This window comes from Dunckerocampus dactyliophorus, chromosome 21 (assembly GCF_027744805.1).
Source record: "Dunckerocampus dactyliophorus isolate RoL2022-P2 chromosome 21, RoL_Ddac_1.1, whole genome shotgun sequence".
Lineage (NCBI taxonomy): Eukaryota > Metazoa > Chordata > Actinopteri > Syngnathiformes > Syngnathidae > Dunckerocampus > Dunckerocampus dactyliophorus.
In genome coordinates, this window is record NC_072839.1 from 10,370,971 (window position 1) to 10,386,943 (window position 15,973).

The following is a 15,973-nucleotide window of genomic DNA, read 5'->3' on the forward strand; positions in this document are numbered from 1 at the left end:
CTTTTAACGACCCTCGTATACGCGCTAATTAACACTGAGGCAAAGTTGCTGGCAAAAATGGGTTGGAATTTGGCTGTTTTTAAGAATAAAATGTAAAAGGTATGATTATTTCTTCATTATTGTTATTTTGGGTCCAATGGAGAATTTGTTCATCAGTTTTTTGTTTTTTTTTCCCCTCCAATGAATGAATTATATTCATTTTATTTATGCATACAAGTAACTAAATCCATACCAATACCTAAATAAAAAGCACAATATACTCATTTTACAATATTTATATGAATTATACATATTTTTATATTATAAGCATTATTATTACATTTTTAATTATTTATTTTCAATGGGGTTTGATTATAAATACATATTTTATATATTTAATTATAATTTATTATCACGTGGCATTTTTTTACATTATATTTCTTTTAATTTACACAAAATGTCTTTTTGAAATTATATATTTATTTTTGCATTAGAACGATTATTACATTTTTAATTATTTTCAATGGAATATATATATATATCATGTGTTTAATTATAATTTATAAAGTGGCATTTTTTTTACATTATTATTATATTTCTTATAATTTACACAAAATGTCTTTTTGAAATTATATATTTATATATATATTTTTGCATTATAAATCATTATTACATTTTTAATTCTTTGTCAATGGAGTTTGATTATATATATATATATATATATATATATATTTAATTATAATTTATTATAAGGTGGCATTTTTTACATTTTATTATAATTCTTTTAATTTACACAAAATGTCTTTGAAATTAAAACATTTTATTTAAAAAAATAGATATTGTTTATTATTATTATTATTATTTGCCCAATGAAAAAGTTAGTTGGATTGTAAAAATGTTTAACAAATTTGGGTTTTATATTATTAGAAAAACGTTTTTTTCTTTTTTTTTCCCCCCTCGACAAACATGAAAACTCCCAGCAGGCATGATATAAGATATGATGATATGAGAAATATTTTTTAAAGGAATGACGTCCACTGTTACTTATGCAGTGTAGCTATGTGGACACGTGGGCCAAGGGGGGGAAAAAAAAGCAACCAAATATAGACTTGCACCTCAAATAGCTTCCACTCTACTACAATGTCCCAGAGCGTCTCTGGGGGAATTTTCGGCCCACTTGTGAGGTCAGACGTGACCGACGTTGGACCAGTTGGTCCAAATGATGGAGGACTGTGTCCCGGTGAGCAGAAGAATGAGGTGAGTGACGGTGCTTAATGAGAAGACACGTGATAAGAGGGCCTGCCCTCCCCCTGTCCCATTACAGTTGTAATAACACGGCGTTGGCCGCCTCTCCTGAACACACATCAAAGCCTCGCAATCATCCAGGTGTTCGGAGAATGTCCCTGCAGTCGTGCGCCAGCGGTTGGTCTTTATTGCTCATTAATTAGGGTGCTCCTACCCGTTAGCCCACCACACCCCACGCTGCTTTCTGGACCTCTTGTGTTGTGGACAGACACCTGGTGAGAGGACAGCGGGGGGGTGTGGGGGCCACGAGAGAGCCGCCTGCGGGGCCGGGAGCGCATTAGTGAACAATGTTGTTCAAAATGCCACCTGTCCACAGGCTCGGAGCGCATCTTCGGCACAAAACGATTCTTGTAATTGTACTTTTTCCTCCCACAGTGTGGCCCCGCATGCTCCTTTTTTTTTTTTTACAGTTCCAAGCAGGCTCATTTAACCTCATGGTAGAAAAAAAAAAGGAAAAGAAGTTCCTAAAATAATACAGAGCTCTACGGGCCCTTTAATCTCCCATGTATGTGTGAAAATAAAAGGCTTTACGTGTAGGCTGGAAGGTACAAAGCAGCCATTGTAGGGATGAAGGAATGCAGAAAATAAGTAGCTCCTGATAGCCTACAAGTCTTCAGACAGAACGGACAAATATACTTTGGCAGCATCTTTAGATGGACTTCTTAGAACTTTTCAATCCACGGTGGATCACTTTGAGCCTGAGAACGTTTGGGACCGCACCCAAACTGTTGAAACAAGTCAGGACGCCGGCTGTACGTCTGCAAATGAAGGGACTTCAACGTGACAAGAAAAAAGCCGTCGTATTACGAGAAAAGAAAGGGAATTTTAGCATACGGATGTTAAAAAAAAACAAACAAAAAAATTACCTAATATTATGAAAAAAGGGAAAACCTACACCAGTAAAATCTTAAAATTTCCTAAATTTTTTTTATATTTTTCAGAAGAAAAATCGTAATCCCATGGCATAAAGTGATAATACCATAAGAAGAAATATCACACTTTTATGATAATAAAGTCTATTTTACATCTACTGTATATTATGAAGGGGAAAAAAAGACATTTTCTTACAATTAAGTTGTACTATTTTGGAAAGAAAAATACATTTGTTTCCTAATTTGATTTACTGGACTAATTACAAACAAGTAGTCATTAAAATAGAAAAAAAATTACAAGAATGTTGGAATATTACGAAAAAAATAGAGAAATTTTCTTATAGTTTTAACATTTTTGCGGAGGAAAAAAAGATTGCTTTTACAAATATAAAGTTGTTATACAGCAAGGGGGGAAAAAAACTCAATTTTCCACAAAAGTATTATTAGTATTGAAAGAAAAAGGTGGAATATTCAGAGAAAAAAAATACAATTTATTAGTTACGTCATAATATTCCGGGAGGAAAAGTTACATTTATTTATTAACATATATTTCATTAGCTGTACAACAATAAAATTATGATATTTTAAAAAGAAAAGCTGTCATTTGACTAGAATAAAGTCATAATACTATAAGAAAAACTCACAATTTTATGATAATAAAGTCGGATTATTATGAGAGAATATTAGAAAAAAAATGTTGAATTAAGTCGTAAAATAAGAAATGTAAACAATTGTTCTTAATTTGTCCAAATATTTTTTTTTTTTACAATAAAGTTTTTAAATTATGAAAAAAATTGCACATTTTGCAAGAATTAAGTCCTAATATTTTGGTAAGAAAAGTCAATTTTTCTGAATTTAACTGATTTCAAGCACAAATTTGTTAAAATATAAAAATATAGTCGAATATCAGGAGGAAAAAAAAAAAAAAAGAACTATTATGAGAAAAATGTGGAAATTTGACAATAATTAAGTATAAGCAATGAATGCATTGGACCACATGTCCTTGTCAGCATGGCGCTCGCTAAGCTGTGCGTGATGTTTACGTAGGCTTTAGCATGCAGTGTAAATGTTTGTCATGTATTAGCAGCTTGGACAGGAGGATTCTGAAGCGCTGCTATTTCTGTGCGAGGCGTGTTTTTGCTTCACTGGACATTGTAAACCTCCTCGGTGTTGACTCAGCCCGCTGCGAAAACCTTCTCCCCTTACACAGGACACAGTGGCCTACCTGTCCGAGTGCTCCTTCACCACTTGGTAGACTCTGAGGAGGAAGGTGTCGTTGCGGAAGGCTCGGCTCACGCACTCTTTGTACAGGCGGAACTCGGCCGCCGTCACGGCCTCGCCTTCGGGGATCTGCGACAGGTTGAACTTAAACTCCTTGTGGTGACGCCGCTGTGCAGACAGCTGCCTGTCGTGCTCCACTGCGGGACGGGGACACACAAACGCAACGTCGTTAGCCAGGAGAACACACATCTGGCTGCCTCCCATAAAAGTAACGCATTTGCAAAAAGACTTTAGTGTAAAAATGGGTTTTAAAGTCTTAATATGAGAAAACAAGCTATATTACAAGAATGAAGTCTCATTTGGAGAAGGACAATCTTAATTTAGAAGTAATATTTTTATAAGTCACAATTTTAGCTGAAGCACTACAAGAAAAAAATAAGAAAATCAACATAAAGTGGAAAAAGTATTATAAGAACTAGGTTGCCCTCAACAATGTGCTGGTTTGTTTTCATGATTGGCAATACTATGTCACCATATTGTTTCCAGGAGATTCTAGCTAGGTAATGTAGCTCATACAAAGGCTTGGAGGAGGAGAAGAGCAGATGGCTGGCTCTGCGACCCATCGATTCCTGTTTCAGACGAGGCCTCCCCACCCGAAGCGAAGAAAGAGCCTGCAGACACTTTGATGGCCCAATACAGCCAAGGAGGCAGAAATAGCAAAACCTCAGAAACGTGCTCAATCTTGCAAAAATGTGCAACTTAATAGATTGTACTCACAAATACAACAAATCAAAACACACACACACACACACACGTTGGTCATTTTCACTGAGGTTGAACATGCCGCACTTTCACCGACCGCAGACTGGAAGTGCAGACGGACTGGCAACCCAAGATGGATTTACGCGCCCGGTGCAGCGCCAGCTCCTAATTGTTACGTACGCGTCAAACGGTGCGTGGAAGACGCCACTTAGCCACACAATTGTTTGGATTTGTAAATACGATTGGCCTCCAAAAAGGAAGGAGCCAGTGTATCATTAAGGACCTTTTTAGGGTTGCTGTGTGTAAATAAAGAACGTAAAATGTGCTTGCACTGCAGATGCCGCACCACACCACACACACACACACACACACACACACACACACACACACACACACACACGAGTGTATAAAGGCCAATTACAGCATGGGCGTACCACATGGCCCTGTGCTCGCTATCAGACGACACACACACCTCCAAATGATTAATAATTACCACCTCGTATCTCGCTGACGCCAACAACGCGTCAGAATTTACTATAATAAAGTCTACTATTAAAGGGGGAACAGTTTTACAAGACTCAAGTTGTAATATTCCAGGGAGAAAGTCAGAATTTGACAAGTATAAATGTGAATAAAAATGACATTTATGATAATATAGTATATACAGTATGTTCTTCTTGTAATATTTGAAGAAAAACACATTTTACGAGAATGAAGATGTAATATTTAGGGAGAAAAGTTATTATTTTGAAAAATAAAATAGTTTAAAAAATAATGTAATATTTTAAGAAAAAAATATCAATTTTATAAGAATTAAGTTGTAATATTTTGGAAAGAGCAGTCATAATTTTTAGGACAAGTTATAATACTGCAGGAAAAACCTCATATTATTAGTATTATGAGTGAATGCTGTAGTTGTAATATGAGAAAGAAAAAAAAAACATTTTTTTTAATAAGAGTTAGTTATAACAACATTATATTGCAAGAAAAAAAGTTCTAATATGACAAAAATATAGAAATTTTATTTTAAAAATGTAATATTTTGGGAAGTTAATTTTTCTTAAACATAAATGGGTTCAAATCCATGAAAAAACTAATAGTCTTATGCTAAAATACCTAATATTACAAAAAAAAAGCATAGCCATTTTATTCCAATGAAGTCTTAGTACTTTAAATGATCTCACATTTTTTTCCGAAATCCATCTTGACATGATAAAAGTGTAAGATTCCGAGAAAAAAGTGGCCAACAAAAAGGGAGACGAGATCATTTCTCGCAGCTTTGGCGATGTTTGGTTTCTTAAAACAAAATGTTTTCCATCTTGCATGACTTCCCAGCGTGCAGGGAGTAAGAAAAGGTAGAGCAGGTCTTATTAAGTTAATATTTCACATGTCGTTAGAGAGATTTTATTTTATGAGACTTTATTTTGAAGGCCCATTTACAGGCCAAACGTGAGGTAAGAAGTCCAATCTATTTCTGTACCACAGCCAGGCTCGTTAAAAACATTCTGGTCATTTTACGACGTGGGGACCCGCCTAAAATGGACCAATGACACATTTTGTTCCTCGAGTCCGAATGGATGTGAAAAAAGGCCAATCAGTCTGTGACTTGAACGTGCCAAGACGGCGCTGACCTGGCGCCCGCCCATTGCCAACTTACATAAACTCGGGTGACAAACCAAGCAGAACGGCGAGGGGCGGGGGGAGAAATAGTGAAGAAATAGTGCTCATTAGGGACGCAAAGTAGAAAAAAGAAAGCACCAATACAGACTGAGATGGCACGGTGAACACATGGATCATACACACACACACACACACACACACACACAGTGGTGTGCAAAAGTGTTTGCTCCCTTCCTGAGTTCTTATTTTTGTCACACTTAAATGTTTCAGATCAAACAAATTTAAAACGTTAGTCAATGACAACACAACTGAACACAAAATGCAGTTTTTAAATGAAACTTTTGATTTGTAAGGGAGAAAAAACCCAAACCTACATGGCCCTGTGTGGAAAAGTGATTGCCTCCCCGTTAAAACATAACTTCACTGAGATTAATTGAGATCTATCAGTGTGGAAAAGTTATAAAGCCATTTCTAAAGCTTTGGGACTCCAGCCAACCACAGTGAGAGCCATTATCCACAAATGGCGAAAACATGGAACAGTGGTGAACCTTCCCAGGAGTGGCCGGCCAACCAAAATGACCCCAAGAGCGCAGCGGCGACTCATCCAAGAGGTCACAAAAGACCCCACCACAACATCGAAAGAACTGCAGGCCTCACTTGCCTCAGTTAAGGTCAGTGTTCATGACTCCACCATAAGAAAGACACTGGGCAAAAACAGCCTGCATGGCAGAGTTCCAAGACCAAAACTATTGTTGAACAAAAAGAACATTAAGGCTCGTCTCAAAGAAAACATCTTGATGATCCCCCAAGACCTTTGGGAAAATCCTCTGTGGTCTGACGAGACAAAAGTTGAACTTTTTGGAAGGTGGGTGTCCCATTACATCTGGCGTAAAAGTAACGCCGCATTTCAGAAAAAGAACATCATACCAACAGTAAAATATGGTGGTGGTAGTGTGATGGTCTGGGACTGTTTTGCTGCTTCGGGACCTGGAAGACTTGCTGTGATAAATGAAACCATGAATTCTGCTGTCTACCAAAAAATCCAGGAGGAGAATGTCCGGCCATCTGTTGGTGACCTCAAGCTGAACACAACTTGGGTTCTGCAGCAGGACAATGATCCAAAAAAGAAATCAGGAAGGGGGCAAACACTTTTGCACACCACTGTAGATCCTGTGTGTGTGTGTGTGTGTGTGTGTGTGTGTATATATACGTACTGTATATGAGGTCACAGTACTCCCAAAGAAAAGACTTTATAACCCTCCTGCAAAATGAATGAACCCCTGTTGGTCATTAAAAAATGGTTCTGAATCAGCCAATACAATGTAATGCAGTGGCTATCCAAATATTTTGTACATGTTATTTTACTTCAAAATATATTTACATTTTACATTCATTTGATCAATAAAATGTTTTTTTTTTAATCTACAATACAAAATTAACCAATTGTGGTCCTCTTAAGTTTGAGTAACCAGGTTTTAAATATTGTTGTGTTTCAAATAATGTGTACATTCTATTTTTAAATGTATTTCATATGCTGAGTATAGCTAAATAAATGTACAAAAATGGTTGTAATAATGGTTGTAATATAAAAAAAAGAGGAGCTCGTGCATACTTTCAGGACAACATCCCTCCATTGTTCCCCCCACAGCTAAGATGCTGAAATGACTCCATCCAGATGAACTGTGAAATAAAACCATGAAGTATGAGGAAGCTGCGGCCTCACGTCCCACACCATCATGCACTTTACCACTGAAGATCTCTCTCTCACACACACACACACACATCAGTGTGTTGTGTAGCAATGCAGCTGCTTGTGTGTCTTCTCAACATGAAAATGTAGTGTTGTTGTATTGTAGCAGAGAGCTTCAGGGGAAAAAATAAATGCTTGCGTGTCCATGAAAGAGTTGCTAAGGCAGGTTCGAGGAGCAAATGATAGGGAAAGAAGAGGAGTAGATGTCAAGAGCAGATGGAGTCAAGATGACGTCTGTCTGGAGAGAAAACGGAGGAGGAAAGCACATTTGGGATGTCGTAAGAGCAGAAGAGGAGATGGAGGTATGCAGCTTTTCTCCAACATAAGCAACCATGTACGTAACGCAGGTAGCGACTGCAACATCAGGCAGGGATGTGCTCCATCATGAGCCCACATTGCACTACTGCATTCATGGAGGACAAGATAGAATGCGGGCAAGAAAGCAAATGTTGCTCTGCACACCAAGAATCTGCCGAGACGGTCGGAGACTTTGTGGACAGCCGCACCAACGTCCAAAGCATGACAAGAATCCCTGTGTTTATGTAATTACACCCCCATTCTTTTTGCTGATGGCTTCACGGAATAGAAGTCGGTTCTCTCGCTTGGACATTTTTCCACAAGATCATCACAATCAGAGATCAGAGACAGCAGGGCTTTCATGCCACCATTACGCTGCTGGAAGATCACAGCATTTACCAGGAGGCCTGGTCCGCTAAATACGTCCGGGGGACGCATTTGCAGAATGCTAAGGTTGTATTTAACCGGGCAAGGACTTCACCAGATGGCTAACATCACAAATAAAGCAGTAAAGTCATGCATTTAAACACACGCTGTTTTTAGGACCTGAAATAAAATCAAAACATATGTCAGGAGTTCCCTGCTGTTTTTTAGGATCTACTGCAAGAAAACACGAGTCAATATGTGACAAGTGTAGTTGCGGTAGGTCCTGACAAACAGCAGAGTGCTCCTGTCACACGCAGAGGATCTTTGGCCAGCGCTTCAGAAGTAGGTGCGTAAAACTGCAGTAAAAAACACTGCTGATTTTGTATTTTGTTGTTGTTGTTAAAGATGTACTTGAAAATCTCTCGTCGATGATGTGGCAGAAGCCCTGATTTTAAAAAGGACCTCCTGCAAAAATCATAGTCAAAGATCCTCTATATGGTACAGGAGCACTCTGATGTTTTTCCCAACCAATGGCAAAAAAAAAACACTAGTCAAAGATCATCTACATGTGACAGGAGCACTTTGATGCTGTTAAGGATGTCCTGGAATACTGCTAGTCAAAGATCCTCGACATGTGACAAGAGTGCTCTTCTGCTTTAAAGGCCCTGCAGTAAAACACTCGTCAAAGATCTTCAGTGTGACAGGAGTGTTCTTTGCTTTAAAGGACAAAAAGACTCGTCAAATATCTCCACGTGACTGGAGCTTGTTGCTGTTTTTAAAAAGGTCTACTTCAAAAGACGCTAGTCAAAGATTCTCTGCATGTGACAAGAGCAGTTGCGGTCGGTCCTTACAAACAGCAGGGTGCTCCTGTCACACATAGAGGATCTTTGACTAGTGTTTCTGCAGGAGGTGCTTAAAAACAGCAGCAGAAGACCCTGCTGCAGCTTTTTACTCTTTTTAATCATTTTTTTAGTCAATGATATGACAAAAGCATTGATTTTAAGGACCTCCTGCCAAAACGTCAAAGATCATCTATATGTCACAGGAGCGCTTTGTTTTTTTTAAGGATGTACTGAAATAATGTTGGTCAAAGATCCTCTATATATGACGACAGGAGCACTCTGCTGTTTTTAGGACCACCATCAAAAATGCTCGTCAAAGATCCTCTATATGACAAAGAACTCAGCTGTTTTAAAGTAACAGGAGTGCTCTTCTCTTGAGCAAAACCACTCATCAAATAGTAATATTTGTCCTGGAGCCTTCTGCTCTTTTTAATGATGTACTTCAATAAAACGAGACAGGAGGACTCTGCTGTTTTTCGGACGTACAACAAAAACATATGAAAGATCCTCTATGTGACAGGAGCGCCCTGGTATTTCTAAGCACCGACTGCAAAAACATGAGCCAAAGATCCTCTATACGTGACAGAAGCACTCTTCTTTGGTTCCGAACACCTCCTGGCCAATGCTTTCTTTTCCAAGCAGCAGAGTGACATCTCGTCAACACATGTGCACTGTCTTTGTGTTGTGGGGAGCGTGTGCTGCCACCGCTTTGTATTCAAGAGGCAGCGTGTTTGCTCGTGTTTATTTTCTTGCCTGAAGAGTGCCAAGCGCTGTCCAGAAGAGAACAGGATGTTGGAGAAGGGACAGAATTGGACTTGGAACACCAAACACCTGCACAAATATGTTTTTCTCATTTGAGTCTGGAAACGGCTGCAGTAGAAGGGCATACACAACGCTCCGACACTTGAACTGCATTCATGCTAACACACGAAATGAGGAAGTGATTGCGTATTGTAGAACAAAACAGCAACAGAACCAATGTTGGAATTCATAGCGGGGATGACTTTATTGCAAACAGTACGGCAAATGAGTTCCACACCAACATTTTACAGCACATGCAGAGGTAGATAAAGCTGACCACTCATGCTTCTTCTAAAACAGCTTGTGGAGACACCAGGAGGTTGCCTACAGCCACAGCTGCTAATATTTTTTGATTCGACATCAATTCAAAATCGTAGCGTTTGTTTGTTTTTGTAGACGACGCCCCCGGCGACTACAGCGGTATATTCTATACCACTACTGCGCTGTTTTCAATTCACAAACATGACATTTTTATCGCGGCTCATCTCCCCGCCCTCGCCCCGTCTTATTCCTAGTGTAATACCTGTGGAAGAGATGCAATCACACATCTACTGACACACAGGTATGACACAGGAGACTGGCTGGAGACTGCAGAAAGCCAGCTGTTGATAGCGCACCGGTGAGAGAGCCAGAGTTCACATATTTATCTGTTAGCAAAAGGCCCAGCAGAGCAGCAATTACAGAACATTATCCACCTACTGTCAGGAGTCAGGAGACATGAAGCCACACATATTGACTTCTCTACTGACAGTAAACGTGTGCCCCGGCCTTTATCATTATGTTTATTATCTGGTATGGAATGCAGTGCAGTGGGGACAGAGCTCAGGACTGTACTCAGGACCAGACACTTCATTAGGAACCTCTGTCTTGCCTGGAGCTCAGAAAAACTGGAAAATAAAACAACAAAATTGAGTCAAACTGTCAAGATTTGACAAGAACTTTGGCTAACGTGTCAGCCGCATTCTTTCTTGAGGCTCTTTGCTCACGCAAAATAAAACACAATTCATGTAGATTAAAAATGAATATTTCCATTAATAGAAATGAAAAATGTCAAAAAAGTGCGGCCCGGGGGCCATTTCAGGGCTGCGGCTGTTTTTAAATGTATAATTCAACAAGAAAACTGAAAAAAAAAGGAAAAATATGCAGTAATTTCACAAAAATAGTCCAAATAAAGAAAAAAAGTGTCAATTTTACAAGAATAATGCATTGTGAGGAAAAAGTCATTTTAGTAGCATACAGTTGAAATATTAAAGATTAAATTCAGTTGCGGAAAAAGCTACAATGTAACGATAATAAAGTCAAAATAGTACACTCACAGAAAAAAGTCCTATCAAGGAAAAAAAAAGTCACAATTTTACAAGAATAAACTCATAACATACTTTGAGGAAAAATGTCATGTTCCGAGCATAGAGCGGAAATATGAAAGAAAAAATACTTTGTCTTAATATTATGAGAAACAAAACAAAATGTCATTTTTGTCAAATTAGGTTGAGGAAAAATTTATAATATAGGAATAAAGTCAAAATATTGTGGGAATAGTCATAATATTTACGAAAATTAGTAGGGCTGTCAAAAATAGCGTGTTAATGGTGGTAACTAATTTATTTCATTAATTACATTAAAAAAATGTTACATCAAGACACCATTCTCAGTTATGACAGCAGCCCCACACAGAGTCTGACCTCTTTCATAACTTTATTCAGTCCTGTGTAATCCCAACACCACACATGTATCTCCAACTCAAACACACGACACTTCCTCACTAGATGACAGCGAGGTGCATTCAGGGGCACTCCCAACATCACAACAATGTCTTCATTATGCGTGTACGTGTGGTGTAAATAAACAAAGACAAAGAAAAACAGTATGTGAATATTCTTATCACTCACTAAGGGAAGTAACTCTTACTGCGGAAGTACAATTTGCTGCATTTGAGTATGCTCGGAAATGCCGGAAAATACATCTACACTCAAAACAGTGAATTCAACTTACAAAATTACGTGGCGTCTTTGAACGCAATGGCTCATAATAACAGTTCAAGTGTCATTCAAATGTTCTGCTACCATTAAAGAAACCATCCATCCATTTTCTATACCACTTCTCCTCAGTAGGGTCGCGGGGGCATGTTGGAGCCTATCCCAGCGGACTTCGGGTGACAGGCGGGGTACACCCTGCATTGGTCGCCAGCCAATCGCAGGGCACATTAAAGAAACTAGTGTCAGGCTAATAGATTTTCAGACGTGTGCTATCTTCTAGCATTATTTACATTTTCAGGTCATTTGAAGCCATTAATACATAATATATATACACACAGGTACATAAATATATAAAATTGTGTCCTGGCATTTATCTTTTTGTTCATAAAATACAGGAAAAAGGCATACTTGACACAAAGTTGCAAACGGCAATTAATCATGACTAATTAATTAATTTGAAATCTGTGCTTAATTTGATTAAAATATTTAATCCTTCTTTCATTTTTCACTTGCGGCTCTTGGTGGAAAAAGGTTTGGACACCCCTGATGTAAATAAATCCACAGCAACCCTGTAACTGATCCGATTAAAACTTTTATGCATTTGGCATTACTAATTAAAATGTGACACGGGCCAATAAAAGACAGGCTCTAGGCCACAAGTGACCCCCAGGCCGCACTGTGTATTTCCCTCCTTTCATGTTAAAAAGTTTCTTTTTTTTTTTTTTTTTTGTTTCTTCCAAGCAAACGAGCTTTGCGCATAAAACACATCACCTCCTGTCAAGCGCAGGAATGTTCCGGCAGAAAAGACGGCCCACACCTGCTGGCTTAGCGCTAAATGTCAATGTTTTTTGTGCACCAGCTGCTTTGGGCTCATTGCAACACTTGACATTCATATTCATGCAATTACTGCAGATTGTTACGTTTGAAGTGCCCTGCCTGTTGAGCACTTAACCCAGCCGTCTGTCAGCGTGTTGGACATGCAGGTTAAAGCTGTTTGCTTACGGGGCTTGACAGTCTGCAAATGGGCTGACCTCACTGCTGTGGGCTAATGCCGCTGCTGGACCCCAATTCTGGCATCACTGAGCTCTACCTGCATGTGTGTTCTTATGTTTGTGCGCATAAACTCTATCCTGTGACCCTTGGGCGGGTCAGCTTTGATGCCGGTTCAGGAGGGAAGATCAGAGCGTGAGAGGAGACGTACACACAGCGAAGCTCAAAGATCATGACGAGTCCCGGCGGAACTCCAGAGCCTTCAGTTTCACACCACAGCTCGACCACCTATTTCTTGACTCCAAAGAGCAGAACCAAGTCGTATATGACCAGCCCGCAATTCATTTCAAAACGTTTTTGGAGCAGGTTCCTAAAAACAGGGGAGCACTCCTGTCATATAGAGGATCTTTGACTGTCCATTCTGCAGTTGCTCCTTAAAAACAGCACAGGTCCTGTAATGTGTGCAGATGGTCTTTCAAACTAGCATTTCTAGCATTAAAATGTTGGATGCACTACTCATCTGATGGTGTGTCTTTCAAAATAGAGTACTACTTTCGCATTTCGGTGATATTTGACTCGTGTTTTTGTTTTGTTGTCCTGTATCTACCTCTGCATGCACTTTAAAATGTTGGCCACACTACTCAGCCGGTGGTGCATCCTTCAAAACAGAGCAGCACTGCCGTCACACACAGAATTTGAGTAGCTTTTGTTCCATTTACCTCGGCATGCGCCTTAAAATGTTGGCTGCACTACGCAGCTGATGGTGTGTCTTTCAAAACAGAAAAGCTACTACTAGTGTCACCTATAGGTGATCTTCGACGAGTGTTTTTGTTTTGTTGTATCTATGTCTGCATGCGCTTTAAAATGCTGGTTACGCTTCTCAGCTGTTGCTGTGAAACTCAACAGGCGAGCACGTCTCACATTTAAAGCCTCTTTGACTAGTGTCTACTAGACTTTTAAAGACTAAGTCTTTAAAAACAGCAGAGTGCTCCTGTCATATAGAGAATCTTTGTCATCGTACTATTATGTGACCTACTTTAATTTAGGACTACATTATGTTTTATACAAAGAAGTTACTATTAACAGTGGTTAACTTCCTTTTTCACTTGTATGACAGTAAATAAATGTTACTTACATAAAACTACACCTGCGTAGTTAAGTAAATGTTTTTTTATGTTGACAAAGTGCTATTCTATTAGAATGTAGCTGTAGAAGCCATAAAGAGGTCTGCTATAGTGATCTATTAGTACTGTCTGCGTTTGGCCAGCAGGTGTGTGTGTGTGTGTGTCTACATCTGTCTGGACTAGGCCGGAGTGCTCCCAGATTTCTAGGAGGAAGCCAGTGTCAGGACAGGAGATGGATCTCTCCCGCGGGATCTGATAAATAAGGAAAAAATATCTCTGAAAAAAGGGGAAAGCAGCTGTTTCCAAAAGTGCAAATATTGCTGGTGGCTTTGCATTCCATCACCGCAAGGTAGGGGGACTATTTTCTGTCTCCATGAACACCTCATTTTCTAGGCCTCCCCCTCTCCTGTCATGTCTCCCTGTCCTCACCCCTCTGTTGCTCCCCCCGCCCCGCAGCCCCGCCACTCTCTCCATCATGCAGTCCCCTTCATGAAGTGACCACAAAGCGTTTCAGCAGCTTACCTTACCCCTACAAACAATCTAAAAACAGCGTCAGTGACCAGACACCTTCATAACAGTAGAGGGAAAGTCTGACAAATAAATCAGCGTGGCTCATGATAAGACACCTACTCGCCATGTTGACATGTATGTTGCGGAGGTGACTGGGACAAAACGTAGCAGTCTCGAACAGAACGGTTGAAATCGTGTGTCTTTAGGGCTGGTGGTAGCGTAAATACTCCACTATTTACATCTCCAGTGTAAATAGAAGGGAATTTTGATACTTAAAAGGGTCACTGACATGATTTAAATATGTTCTATATTGTTCGTTTTATGAAAGCGAAGGGTAAATTCCCCAAAAATGACATTTATTGTTCACGGGCAGAAGCCATGACGAACTCCAGGCGCAGAAAAGGGGCGTTTCCCAAGTGACGTCAGCCCAGTCGACCCATTCAGCGAAAGCAGAGTAAACAAACGCTCGTCGACTTCGTTCGGTATATTTTTAATCAAAATAGCAGCCGTGCCAGATCGCCGTGTTGCCCGCTGGCTGTGTGATATTTTCCAAAAGAGGAAGGTTTGAAGACTACAACGAGCGAAGCAACTACAGAGAACGAGAGACAGATGGACGCTCGCCTCGCGTTCTGTTCTTTGCAACGTTCATTTCAATTTGCTGTCAAATTAATACGCGGATTTAAATCCTAGAGATTGCAAGTGGACAAAATAGAAACACAAGTTCAAGGGCCCAACATCCGACATCACATAAAAGATACATAGGATGAATGCTTCGATACTTGATTCATCTCCCACTGTTGTATTCTAAACACGAGGCCACCATGGCGACAAGCATGCAAAGCATTATGCATGTTAGAAAACATATTTTCATTATAACGTTATGTTGACAGTGGGGGGGGGGTCCTTGGGAAACACCCCTTTTCTGCGCCTGGAGTTCGTCATGGCTCCTGCCCATGAACAATAAATGTCATTTTTGAGAATTTACCGTTCATAAAACGAACAACGCCAAACATAATGACAAACAATATAAAACATATTTAAGCACAGTTGATACATCAGGTCAGTGACCCGTTCAAAACGCCATCAAAATAATCAGCCTTTGAAAGATAAAAGCAGCAGAATAACGTACAAGAGCCAGAATAGAAACTGTAACATTATACTTGGGGAAAATTGCATTTCAAGCCAAAACTGTTTGACTACATTTTTCCATTTTTCGATTATTTTGAATGGAGTGGGAGAACCTCTGAATGTTCTGAACTGCTGTTTCCGTGCCATGCCATGCTTTAAGTAGCGTAACATCCCACGCTTGTTCTTCTTTAGACTTTTGACACTGAATCAACAGTGCCTCTGCTGGTGGCAGCCAAGTACTGCACTCCGTTTTCATTTATTATATGCAGGAAACAATGTGAAAGAATCATAAATAATGAATGGATAGAACTTATTGTTGATGAAGACTTCCTGTACATCCTGGTAAAATTCACCATGATCGAATTGCTGGCACTCGCAACTTTCTTTGGCCCCATGGCGGGTTATTTAGCAGTCGCACGCATTAAAAAAT

General features: G+C 39.5%; 2 protein-coding genes across 2 annotated transcripts in view; both read right to left on the reverse strand.

The window, feature by feature from the left end:
- Positions 1-15,973, reverse strand: part of bmp6 (bone morphogenetic protein 6) — a 38,534-nt gene that overhangs the window by 8,814 nt on the left and 13,747 nt on the right. The window contains exon 2 of the mRNA XM_054765268.1: positions 3,382-3,574. Coding sequence (XP_054621243.1) covers positions 3,382-3,574 — 193 coding nt within the window. The remainder of the gene's footprint in view (positions 1-3,381; positions 3,575-15,973) is intronic.
- zgc:101569 (uncharacterized protein LOC449822 homolog) overlaps positions 3,432-15,973 on the reverse strand; it is a 45,116-nt gene continuing 32,574 nt past the window's right edge. Inside the window, exon 9 of the transcript XR_008567327.1 lies at positions 3,432-3,574. The gene's annotated coding sequence lies outside the window, so the exon portion shown is untranslated. The remainder of the gene's footprint in view (positions 3,575-15,973) is intronic.